Raw genomic sequence first — 13,030 nt, forward strand, 5'->3', positions numbered from 1 at the left:
ATCTCAAAATGTACTTACTCGATGTATTTTTCACTTCAAATATAGACCGATCGACCCGTTTTACAAATATAAATTATGAGATAACAATGTGTTATATAAAATAATACATGTGGCGTACCACATGAGATAAACATCTAACCGACAAATCGAAATATGTAATAACATTAAACAATATTGTAAAGTATTACCTAACTATAGTGAAACCCCACTAAAAGGCGCTCATGGAATCCAACACTTCAAAATCGTGGGATCCTTAACTTTGAACTTTAAATTTATAATTTACGCCACATTACTTAATTTCATATCATTTTAAGATGTTAGTCATTATTTATATATTCTAACACCATTAAATTATGCGAGTCAGCCTTTCATATTTAATGAAAGTTAACATATTTTATTGTAGATCCAAAGGCAACTAAAATTTTGCAATGGAAATATATTGTTATGAGGTATAATATATCCATGTCATTTTATACTCCTCATCAACACATTTTAATTGCCATGGAAATATTTTGTTACGAGGTATAATATATCGATACATTGTGAGAAAAGTTATATTTTTTATTTTGTCAATCGCATGTTTTTTTATTTTTGGTCAAGTTATCGGTCAATTCACGGTCTTATGACACCGACTTGCACTTTTTCTTTCAATTTTAGTTCTTCTTTCGTCGTAATGCTGACATGACATTAGACGTGTCAGCAATGTCCGCCTGTCACTTTTTCTTTCAATTTTTGTTTTTGCAATAACAATATATTTGATTTGATAAAAAAAACCAATAAGTATATATATAATGCTAATTCATAAAATATCATTTTTTGCAGAAGAATGAAACAGTTAAAAAAATAGTTAATTATATTTTCACGTTCGACAGAACGAATATGATCTTTGTAGTATATGTATCTATATATTACTATTATTATATAATTATGTAATAATGTTGAATGTTGTACAAATTTTGCGACGTGGATACATCTCATTGGACGCATAAAATATTAATTTGACCTTTGATGACATGCCAATTGGAAATTTATCATATACTAGAATCAGATATTCATTATGCTTCCAATTGGAAATCTATCTTGATATACAATGCATATGGAATACTTAGTTTTTGCTTCACTTATAGTTAAAGATGGGGAGTGATTATTTTAATCATTCATATACATTTAAAACAAAAAGGTCTTGCTTACCTCTTCAAAAGAAAAAAGTTTTTTTTTTTTTAATGAAAATGAACTTTTGATTATTAATCAAACACTTACATATTTTATCAACTCGAACATATTTGAGCCTTGATGACTGTTATTCACATTATTTTGATTGATCATATAACGAATATACGTTTTCGGCCATATTTTTTTATCGCTTTTGTAAATGTATTTTCTGATCAATGAATAATAATTAATCATGAATATAAGGAGTGAGAAGCATGAAAATAAATAAGACTTATATATTGACCTCACCAATTGATACTTTCATTCAAACCTCCACAAAATATGCAACTAACCCACATTTGGTGAAAATTGTATAAAATTGGTCTACTTTCAATATTGAATTGATTCAAATATATATCACATTCTAAAGTTTGTCAAAAACTTGTGTAAGACGATCTCACATGTAGTATTTTGTGAGACAGATATCTTATTAGGTCATCCATGAAAAATTATTACTTTTTATGCTAAGAGTATTATTTTTTATTGTGAATATCAGTATGGTTGACCCGTTTCACAGATAAAGATTCGTGAGACCGTCTCACAAGAGACCTACTCCTGAAATTTAAGAAACACCCTACATATCGATTAAAAATTGTTATTTAAAACTTTTATTTATCTAATCATAAGTTTAAAATATTTATAATTAATTTGATTTATTATTGAATTTATTATCTAATTTACTGTAATTTAAAGTAAAGTATAACTCCCAGTGTTTTAATTTTAATAATTTTTAAGAGAGAGTATGATTTGAAATAATTGCCATTTCAACTATATGTATGGATTCTTGCATGAAGTAATTCATACTTAAAATTTCAACCACGTGTATGGATTCCTGCATCCAAATTTGAATTTAAACTAGAATTTACGGTCTTAATCTATCATACTTATTTGGAAATAATACAAAAATTCTTATGAAGCAGTACAATGAATCAATTTTCTGAGACGAATATTTGATCTTGCACAACTCATGAAAATATTATTTTTTATGTCAAAATTATTACTTTTCATGATAGATATGAATTAGATCGATCCATCTTATGGAAAAAGATTCGCGATACCGGGTTACAATAAATATAATATTTGAATAGTTTTCGAATTTCGATATTTTGAAATCTCCCACTTAAACTCATTTCTCAAACAATGTAATATATTTTAAAATTGAACAAAACAGAATCATTTGAACTTTATCCACCAAATCTTATTTTCAAATTCAAATTACTCCATGCAAAATTCTATCGATCTCAAAAACAGTTCCTAAAAAAAAGATAATCGGTTTTATTTTTAAAATTTATTGGGTATCGATAAAAAAAAAAAAAGGAAAAAAGAAAAATGAGCACTGTGGATTAATTGATCAGGTCGGCATCGTTTTCTTTACTATACGAATCGGGTCAACTGAACAAATTTGAAAATGTGGGGAGTCTGTGGTTATATAGGCTAAAGCCGGGTTAATTTGTCATGATTAAAAAAATTTGGGCCGGATATGTAATATCTGTTACTGTATTTTGAGTGAGAAAAGGTTAGAATAAATAATTTTTGTGTGGATGGTCAATCTAGAGTTGTAAATAAATCGAACTGTCTAGTGAGTTTTTCGTGCTGACTCGATAAATATTTTATTTGTATTCAAAATTATCTAATTTGAAAATCTCCGATTTTTTTAGTCGAACTTGAGCAAAATTATTTTTTTCGATAGTTCGCGAGCAGCTCGTGAACATTGATATTTTATTAATATAATATAATCATAAATCAAATATATACATTTTGAGTTTTTTTTTTTATCTTTAAAGCTTTCAAACTTTCATTCTCAAGCCTTAATGTCTGAGAAATAATTCAAATAGCTTGCGAATATGTTTGAACATTTCGAGTCGAAATCAAACTCGAATATCATTTTGAGCCGAACTCGACCCAAAAAAATTGAAATTTTCGAGCTTCGAGTCGATATCGAAATCGAATATACTAAATTCGACCCGAACTCGTACTTTAAATTTTTTTTCCGGTTTAATTCGGTTCGTTTAGTGAAACCCTTTTGTCATATCTAAAATATTTTTTAATTATTTTTAAACTTTAACTTATATTTTAAATTATTTAATATAATCTATGTCAATTATTATTTTAATTCTTTGTTATATATATATATATAATTTTATTTTCAATTTATTAGATTGTAAAACTGAAAATATATAAATTTATATTATATCCATTATTTTACACAAGAGGCCAAAAATATTAATTTGAGAAAAAGACAACATAGGATTTTTCAAAAAACAACCTAATAAATCAAAATCTTGATATTATTTCAACCCCCAAATCACGCCAACTGACATTAGTACCAAATCATATATATTATAATTAAAAATATATGATATTAATAATATTTATTATTTAATTTAATAAATCCCCCATAAATATACCCCCCACCCTGACACTGGCGCTCACTCGTTTCAAGTTTGTCTACGCTTCTCGACTTCTGTGTCGCCATTCTCTCTCCAGCCACTGGGCAGCTCACCATTGAGCTGCTACTCTAGTCTTGAGCTGTCAAATGATGGTATTGCGGCACGGCGGCGGCGGCGGCGGCGGCGTAGGAGGCTTTCTCACGGGGAAGCAGGTGGTTCCCCTGGATTACCAGGTCGAGGTCTCGCAGCGGCTTCTCGAAGCTGCGTTGTGTGACGATCTGAAATCGGTGATCGAATGCCTGGGAGATCCGTTCGTCGATGTCAACTACGTAGGTGCTGTGTGCTTGAGGATCCGGAAGACCGAGATTGTTTTGCTCGAGGAGTCACCGTGCGAGGTGCGCGTCGATTACGACGAGTTCCGGACTGACGTTACGCCGTTGTTCGTTGCTGTTAGTAATGGAAATCTTGATCTCGTTAAGAACTTACTGGTAATTCAATGTTGAGTTTGAGCTGTTTAATTATTTATTATTTCATTTTAGTTTTTGCCCATTTTTTGGTTGAATGAATCGTTTCTTCGTCCGCTTGGGTTATCTACCATTTTTTTTATAAACGGTAGCAGGACTCTCTCGATGTGACGTTGTTGATGAAGGAACTGTCTATGATTGAATAATGGAATGTTGAAATTTCGGTTTTTATTTTGAACAAGACTTGCGCTTTTGTATTCAAAATTTAAAAGTTGATGTTCGAGTTCTCTCTCTGACTCCAATTTTGAACCGCCTTTACGACTCGGTTAGGATATTTTAGCTGTTTAACTGCTTAAATCACTTTTTTTAAAAAAATTGTTGAGACTTCTCTTGCGGTGATCAAATATTATAAACTGAATTCGCCTTTATTTTTCTTGCGTAAACATGGGAATCTTAATTTGATAAAACTGAAACTTTTATGACTGTTAAACGCTCACGATGCTAACTTGTGTATTGACTTAGCGAATGTGAGTACTCGCCCGTTAGACAGGACAGACAAGTATTTGGATCGTTCTCGCATGTTTTTTTTAGTCGCTCTGTTGCTCCAAATTGCAACCTCTTCTGAAACTGTTTTAATATTTGAATTGAAGGGATCAGAATGGTGTTGTGTCTTTTTTCCAGAGTCACACTTGCATTTGTTTTATATGCTGTGATTTATAAATTTGTTCATTTTTGTAAATCGGCAGAGTGCAGGAGCTGATTTGAATCTGAAACTATTTAGGGGCTTTGCGACCACAGCAGCTGTAAGAGAAGGACGCTTTGAGATCCTTGAAATTTTACTCAAGTCTGGGGCATCTCAACCAGCATGTGAGGAAGCATTATTAGAAGCCAGCAATCATGGGCGTTCGAAATCAGTGAAGCTTCTTATGGGTTCTGATCTTATACGGCCTCATATTGCCGTTCATGCTCTTGTGACAGCATGCTGCAGAGGTTTTGTGGATGTGGTGAAAGCTTTCATGGAGGTTAAATTTCTGACATGTTTGCTAATATGGATCAGGGAAATTAAAATTGTTGGCTAACAGCTTGATAAGCTATTTGTTTAGAGAAAGAATATATGCAATGAAAATATTTGATCATTTATTTTTAAAATTGAGCATCATTATCTTAATATTGAAAGTTACTTGTGTTTACACCCTTTTATCCTTGCCTTTCGAGAAGTAAAGTTGCTGCTATGAGAATCCCGTTTTTCCTACCGCTAGCCCCGCATCTTTCTGGTCAACATTTTAGTTCTAGTGAAACTGCACAGCTGTGTTGATGTACCAGTTTATATTGCTGGTACACTTCTCATGTGTGTAAGCATGAAATTTTCTTACATAGAGTTTTGGAGTCAACACTATGATTGCTGAGCTAAAGCATGTTTCCTATTAATGTCTTCCAGTTCTTTGTGCTCGCATTACATGGGAAACTCTTGCTATGTTTGTCGATCTTGACCTACCATTTTTCTTTTCTCAACCAATCTGCTGATCTGACGCCATCTTTATTTTGCTGCCTGGTTTCAGTGTGGAGTGGATGTGAATGCAACTGACCGCATGTTGCTTCAATCATGCAAGCCTTGTCTATATGCAAACGCTGACTGTACTGCGCTTGTAGCTGCTGTGGTCAGTAGGCAGATCTCAGTTGTTAGCCTACTGCTGGAAGTAAGCAAATTGATGATAAATTATTATTTGTGTTTGTCATGAATCAACTTTCATCTAGTAAGTTTCAAGAATTGGGGAGAACTGTCTGCTAAAAGAATCGCCTACCTTGTAAAATTCAACCCAAAAAAAGGTTGGATTTTATGTTTGGAACAAAATAGAACCACAACCAATCTGTACTCACAATTTACCACAATCGTTTATTGTTTCACATTGTTGGTCTAAGAACTAGGTGATGTCACACTCTGCAAACTATCTTCAAAGAATATTTTGTTTTTGCTATTTGTGGACAGAAACTGACATCCATTCTGTATTTTATTGACTTTTGGAGCGAAGGCTGGAGCCAGAACTGATGTTAAAGTGCAGCTTGGTGCATGGTCTTGGGATACAGCTTCAGGTGAGGAACTTCGAGTGGGTGCAGGGCTGGCAGAGCCTTACCCCATTTCCTGGTGCGCCGTAGAATATTTCGAGGCAACAGGTTCTATCTTGCAGATGCTTCTCCATCACCTCTCCCCAAACTCCCATCAACTTGGAAGAACACTTCTCCATCATGCAATTCTATGTGGCAATGGCGGTGCTGTGAAAGCGCTTATAAAATGTGGTGCTCACATAGAAACCCCAGTTGAGACCACTCAAAAATCGAAGTTTAGGCCATTGCATATTGCGGCTCGTCTTGGGTTTCCAATTATTCTTAAAACTTTAATAGATTCTGGTTGTAATATCAACTCAAGAACAGAATCCGGTGAAACAGCGCTTTTAATCAGTGTTAAGTACAAGCAGGAAGATTGCCTTAAAATATTAGCAAAAGCAGGTGCAGACTTTGGTTTGGTTAACACAGCAGGCCAAACTGTGGTTTCTGTTGCAAGGGCTAATCGGTGGCATATAGAGTTTCAGCATATAATGCTGAATGTATTCCGTAGTGGTCATGTGCCCATATCTTCCAACACATCTGCATTTTCACCTTTTCTATTTGTAGTGCGATCAGGAGATATTCTAGGTTTGAAATCTCTTATTGGAAAGAAAGGTTTTGATCTTGATGAACAGGATGCTCTCGGTTTCTCAGCAGTCATGATCGCTGCCATGGAAGGCCACATTGACGTCTTCAGGCAACTTGTATATGCTGGCGCTGATGTGAAGTTGTGCAATAAATCTGGCGAGACTGCTATCACTTTGTCTCAACTGAGTCAAAATAAAGATATGTTCGAAAAAATAATGCTTGATTTTGCCCTTGAGAAGGGAAACCACAATTCTGGAGGATTTTATGCGTTACATTGTGCTGCCCGATATGGAGACTTGGATGCGGTGAAGTTACTGATAAGCAAGGGTTATGAAATCAATGCCTCGGATGGGGATGACTACACGCCACTGATGCTGGCAGCAAGGGAAGGCAATGGTGAGATGTGCCAACTCCTGATCTCCAATGGAGCACATTGTGATGCGAAAAATGCAAAGGGTGAAACTGCGTTATCACTTGCTAGAAAATATGGGGGGCTGCAAAATGATGCCAAACACATTATACTAAATGCACTTGCACGCAAGCTGGTATTATGCGGTGCTACGGTACTAAAGCACACAAAGGGAGGGAAAGGATCTCCGCACACAAAGGTCATTAAAATGGTAGGATCTAGCGGAGTACTTCGATGGGGAAATTCGAGCTGTCGAAATGTCATATGCCGAAAAGCTGAAGTAGGCTCTAGCATAAGTTTCCAGAGAAGCAGACGAACAAAAGGCGATGGTAGTAAGCCTGGAATTTTCTATGTGATCACTTCAAAGAACAAGGAATTCCATTTTGTGTGTGACGGAGGAGAGGAAACAGCAGCGTTATGGGTGCGTGGTATAAGGCTAGTAACAAGAGAGACTATTTTTGGCAGTTTAGAGGACTAGAAACATTTTTACGGGTTAGTTTGTGCTATAACAGAAGTGTTTCTCCCCTTTTTTCAAAACCATTTGATTCAAATTTTTATGGAAATTGAAATATATGTTAATGATCTAATAAAGACTAACATTTGATCACATAGGTAGAAGAAATTCTCCAGTTAGAGCATAGAATAATCCCGTTTTTTACGCAAGTTGTACATATAATCCCAACACTCTTAAATCTCAGTGCACCGGATTTGTGCCATTTCAATGTGAAGATTTTGTAAATTCATTATTAGTTATTTGATGGATGAAATTTTCGAGATTCATAAGCTTTGCGAATCCAGTTTTGGAAAAATATTAAAAGTCAGTCATATTTGCCTATTTTACTCCTTGTTTTTTAAATACAAGGTTTTAAAATATGGTTGATTTTATGTCGGGGGTTATGTAATTTTTAAAATTTTCACTAGGCTGTTTGGGTATCATTTGCCATAATATCATAAAAACAAATTTTGGGCAAACACAATAAAAGCTACAGTTTAAGATTCATAAGAAAACAGGGTACTACGACTGTGTGGGCTGCTGATTTAAATAAATCTAAAGCAAATGCATTTGAAAACAACACTACAAATAAGTTACGCAGATACAAACAGTGAACGGAGATGATATTTAAACCACAAGTGCCGGTATCAAAATTCTATTGAATCATTCATTGAATTAGCTTAGACACGAATGACATGAAAGAGGCTACACTTCTCCCAATTCACTGTGCAATAAATACGGCACACGAAGATCCATCATTCAGCCTACTTTAATTTCCTTTTCCTTATTCTTGCACATATCTTCAGCCTTCTTTATGTACTTCTTTGTCAAATCATCTATCTGAAATGTAAAAAGAGCCAAGTGATAATTGAATCACAAGCACATCAAGTCTTGTTCGCAACAATGTATCCAACTCACTTCTTTTTCCATTCGTTTAACTTCATCTTCTGACAAACTTGATCCTGCTTTATCTTTATCCTTCTTCTTGGGTGCTACTTTTTTAATGCTGTCCAATGCCTGTAACCATGATATCAGGCTTTCAGTGAATAAGCAAGAAAATGTTTCTGGTCAAAGATTCATTGTCCACCAAAGCAGATTCTATTCAGAGTTCTGCATCTTACACGAACACACAAAAGGAAAAGAAAAGAAAGGAAAAAGAAACATTCATAAAACATTTCAGACAGCATAACATAGCGCTTACAAAAGGTAAACCACCACAGGCATGCAATAACTAGAAACACCTTCCAAAATTTTGATCCATTTACTCTATGTCACAAGCAGTGCAACAAAACAGGATCGTGCCTCTTTTCAGTATACTTCAATTTGATCTTGACTAGATGTTACCTCACGCACATAGATATATCTTGAAAAATATACCAAATTTCTTTTCTTTTCTTGTTTTTTTAAGGAAAAAGTGCAAGGAAAGCCATTTTATAGGTGCAAGATATGTACGAAAATATACATCTGACAATAAAATGGAAGTGACTATGCACAAACCAAGTCAGATAATAATGACTAAATGACCGATTTCAATCTGCTGCCATTTTATAAGTCATGAACTTCCAAGGAAACTTCTTGGTGCTCGCAGCAGTACCTTCTGGCGTGATCTTCTAATGCTTTGCTTCACATCTTCAGATGATTTCGCAACCACTTTAATTATAGCCTGTTAAGAGACATTTTGACCATATTGGAAGTTTATCGTCAAAGAAAAGGGCTTCTGGTCATCAATGACAAAATACGTCATATTTGAATTAGAAGAAACATTAATTTAATACTCACTTGAGTGTGTTCTTTAGTCAATCTGCCAATTGAAAGCACCACCGAAGTATAAAATTAGTGCATTAACATCGTTCAGTGAACACAAGTATGTACTAAGTTATATTCGTATAGAGAGAGACTAAAAAGTTTACTGGGCTTCTAACATAAGGAAGACAAAAATGAATGGCAGATTTTATTCTTTTAGTCAGAGATTCAATTTTCGATAATTGGAATGGAAAAATCATACATTTAAAAATTATTATTAACAGATTCATAGCAAAGGGAAAAACTCTTACGATGGTATCGGTATAATCAGCTGTTGGTCATCGGACCGAGGATTTAGACCCAAGGGTGACGAAATTATGGCTTTCTCCAACTCTTTCAAGGTCTGCAAAAGATTCTCTATTTCTTAAGCATATTTTTAAGTAAATTATTATCCGTGACTACGCTCTTCAGAATTGAAGATTCTCGAGATACAAAGTTCACTGAAATATTCAATATTGAAGGAAAACTAAATGATGAAATATGAAGAATACATTTGAATTTGTCTTTAAGTGAAAGAAAACAGGATCTACGGATATACATCAGTGGCGTACTGAGATTTGGCTCCAACACGAACTGAAAAAGAAAATAAATTAAAAAAATGTGAAGATCAGAGTTAAGAAGCAACACATACGCTTGGATCAAATGGAGTAACTTTTAGAGTTTTTGGGTCTGATACTGAGATAGCTGCCATCCTGTTGATGGGTGTCTTAACACCATAATATTCTACCATGATGTGGTCAAGCATCCCTGAATCAATCAAGACACTTTAAAAGAATAATATTATGGGCCATGGACACAAAACAAGGCATATTCATGCACCTTCTGATGCCCTTCCAGTTCGCAACTTGGTCAACTCCCGGGAAAGTGCATCAACGGCAGCATCCATTTGCGAGGCAGCAGCAACCTTAGCGCTAGCCCCTACATTCCCATGATCCGACCTACCTTCATCATCTTCATCATCATACTCCTCTTCTTCTCCCTCTTCCTCGCTCTCTTCCTCTTCCTCTAGTAAACCAAAATTAAGAAAAAAAAATTAATATAAAAAAACTCATAAGACTATACTTCTCCATTTCAATTAGACCGAAATACTTATGAATTTAGTCAAGAAAGGAGTTGCTCTGCCAGAGGACATACAAAACAATGAAAATCATTCTGTTCTAGGCTTCTAGCCTTCTATCCATTGCATTTTATTCACATCCCTAAACACTTCTGTTTAAAGATAAACATACAGGCGTAACAGCATTTCCTTCAGTCTCAGCCGAATTTCATAACATTCACTAAAACTGCATTTCGATCAAAACATCCGGATTTGACCTAGAAATGATTCAAAATCTTGAACTTGCCCACTTTTTCAAAAATTATAGTACAGAAGATGAAATGATCTTTGTACAGACCAGTTAACCACCAAAAGACAGCACAACTACATATTGTTTGAGCATAAAACAAATTGACACCTACAAAAATTCAATTATATCATCAATAACAAAATATAAATCAAGTAACATGGAAAGTGAGATTACTGATTTGTTGTTTCCTTCCTTTGGCAAAACTTCGGCGCGCGTCAAATTGATGAAAATTTGTGGATGGAGAGTTTGAGAAGGTGTGAGCATCAAAGTGATGGGAAGAATTAGGATGAGATGAAATGATTCTTGAAAATTGGTGATTGAAACGGATAGATGAAGCTCGAAGTGTGTGTACAAAGTTTCGAGAAGAAATTAGGGCTCTTCTCAGTGAAATCGCCATTGTTCAATAATTCGAGCTCCCACACTCTCTCTCTTATTTTCTTTTCAGCTGATTTTGTTTGGAATGATTAAAAATTGGGAAATTTAGGTAGATAACACTCGACAACGTTATATTTAAAAAACTCTCACGAAATGCTTATTTTACCTTTATTTTAAATATTTTTAAATCCTTTTCTTTTCATTTAACCTTGAACTAACGTTTTCTTCCCTTAATTATTCTCATCCTTCTCACAATAATTCTTCTTTTCTTCATCTTTCACTTATTGGTCTTCTCCTCAATTTTTTTTCTTCCTCTACATTAAGCAAGAGAATATTGTAGTCAATTGTTTTCCTAAAAAAAAGTTTCAATTTTTCTCAACATTGTCAAAGATTTTAAATCATGTGTCATCTCAATTTTTTTTATCAATTTACTGGTTTTTATTACAATGTATATATTGTAAATATAATTTTTCAGTATATTTCATTCTTAGTTGTTCAGTCGCCCAAACATTGTGGATTCAGTCGCTCAATTCTGTTTTCAGTCGTCTACTTTGATATGTTATGTCATCCGATTATATGTTAGATCATTTAATTTTTATGACATCTTTGTTGCTTATTTTGTATAGGAATGACGATCATCCAGATTTTGATTAATTCTAAAGCAGAGTGGAAGAATGATGAACAAGGAACTTATACATGGTTATCCGAATATAAAGAATGGACAATTATTTCCATTGATGGTAGTAATTTGACCATAGAATGTGTCATGAATGAAATATACGAGACACTTGGTCTGGCTAAATCAGATGTTGAATTGACATTGAGTTATTTATCAGAAGTAAATTCTTGCAAACCATGCTCAATCTATATACGAAATTCACGATCCTTGGGAACACATCTATCATTTGGTAATTCGCGTACTAGACCTGTTTTGCATGTGGAAGTAATTGAGATCTGTGATATTGGAGTTGATAGAGAAAAAGTTAATGACAGTTATGTGCATTTTGAAGATGTGGATGATAGTACTGTGGATTATAATATTAATGTAGAAGATAGAAAGAGAATATATGATTTTGATGTAAATGTAGAATGTGGAAGAATAGTGTGAAATAAGCTAAAAAGAGAAAATATGATTTTGATGTAAATATAGAATGTGGAAGAATAGTGTGAAATAAGCTAAAAAGCAATTGAGGGCGACCGAATGACGATTGAGTGATATGGTAAAACAAAGTGAGCAAATTCATGTTTTATATCCTATTTACTATATTATGGTATGTTTTCATGTATAAGAAATTACTAAATTAAACATAGTGTGAAATAAGGCAAAAATGACTGAGGGCGACCGAATGGCGACTGAGAGCGACCGAATGACGACTGAGTTATATATTAAAAAATAAATTCATGTTTTATATGATATTTAATATATTATGATATATTTTTATGGATAAGAGATTATAAAATGAAAAATAGTGTGAAATAAGCTAAAAAGCGATTGAGGGCGACCGAATGACGATTGAGTGATATGATAAAAAAAGTGAGCAAATTCGTGTTTTATATCCTATTTACTATATTATGGTACGTTTTCATGGATAAGAAATTACGAAATTAAACATAGTGTGAAATAAGGCAAAAATGACTGAGGACGACTGAATGACGACTGGGAGCGACCAAATGGCGACTGAGTTATATAGTAAAAAATAGCGAGCAAGTTCATGTTTTATATGATACTTAGGCTCTGTTTGGTATGCGTGATAGGATAAGTAAATGATTAGTAATTAGGGTGATTAAAAAATGAGAGATATGGATTAATAGTATGGTGAGATAAATAACATGAAATTTGGTATGAT

At 33.9% G+C, this 13,030-nt stretch overlaps 2 protein-coding genes across 3 annotated transcripts; one reads left to right on the forward strand and one right to left on the reverse strand.

Annotated features, from left to right (window-relative positions):
- The first annotated feature begins 3,637 nt into the window (after positions 1-3,637).
- Positions 3,638-7,867, forward strand: LOC142539504 (ankyrin repeat domain-containing protein SAT10-like). The gene is made up of 4 exons (XM_075645018.1): positions 3,638-4,090; positions 4,813-5,088; positions 5,626-5,763; positions 6,097-7,867. The coding sequence occupies exons 1-4, from the start codon at positions 3,749-3,751 to the stop codon at positions 7,642-7,644; spliced, it is 2,304 nt and encodes a 767-aa protein (XP_075501133.1). The 5' UTR covers positions 3,638-3,748; the 3' UTR covers positions 7,645-7,867.
- A 336-nt stretch (positions 7,868-8,203) lies between these two features.
- Positions 8,204-11,273, reverse strand: LOC142539505 (uncharacterized). 2 transcript variants are annotated; one of them, XM_075645020.1, is made up of 8 exons: positions 10,983-11,273; positions 10,282-10,461; positions 10,094-10,209; positions 9,714-9,805; positions 9,439-9,460; positions 9,254-9,322; positions 8,578-8,676; positions 8,204-8,499 (listed from the first exon to the last, which is right to left on the reverse strand). In XM_075645020.1, the coding sequence occupies exons 1-8, from the start codon at positions 11,203-11,205 to the stop codon at positions 8,419-8,421; spliced, it is 882 nt and encodes a 293-aa protein (XP_075501135.1). In that variant the 5' UTR covers positions 11,206-11,273; the 3' UTR covers positions 8,204-8,418. The 2 variants fall into 2 exon arrangements, with proteins under 2 accessions (XP_075501135.1, XP_075501134.1); XM_075645019.1 differs by having other exon boundaries at positions 10,282-10,467.
- Positions 11,274-13,030: the final 1,757 nt, after the last annotated feature.

The sequence above is a fragment of the Primulina tabacum genome, chromosome 3, assembly GCF_025594145.1.
Source record: "Primulina tabacum isolate GXHZ01 chromosome 3, ASM2559414v2, whole genome shotgun sequence".
Taxonomy (NCBI): domain Eukaryota; kingdom Viridiplantae; phylum Streptophyta; class Magnoliopsida; order Lamiales; family Gesneriaceae; genus Primulina; species Primulina tabacum.

Excerpts from the sequence above, each read along its gene's own strand:
- LOC142539504 (XM_075645018.1), top strand. The coding sequence starts at position 3,749 with ATGATGGTATTGCGGCACGGCGGCGGCGGCGGCGGCGGCGTAGGAGGC. Across the intron at positions 5,089-5,625 it reads TGGTGAAAGCTTTCATGGAG|TGTGGAGTGGATGTGAATGC; the intron begins GTTAAATTTCTG and ends GCCTGGTTTCAG. Across the intron at positions 5,764-6,096 it reads TTGTTAGCCTACTGCTGGAA|GCTGGAGCCAGAACTGATGT; the intron begins GTAAGCAAATTG and ends TTTGGAGCGAAG.
- LOC142539505 (XM_075645019.1), bottom strand. The coding sequence starts at position 11,205 with ATGGCGATTTCACTGAGAAGAGCCCTAATTTCTTCTCGAAACTTTGTA. Across the intron at positions 9,461-9,713 it reads CTGATTATACCGATACCATC|ATTGACTAAAGAACACACTC; the intron begins GTAAGAGTTTTT and ends TTCAATTGGCAG. Across the intron at positions 8,677-9,253 it reads TTAGAAGATCACGCCAGAAG|GCATTGGACAGCATTAAAAA; the intron begins GTACTGCTGCGA and ends TCATGGTTACAG.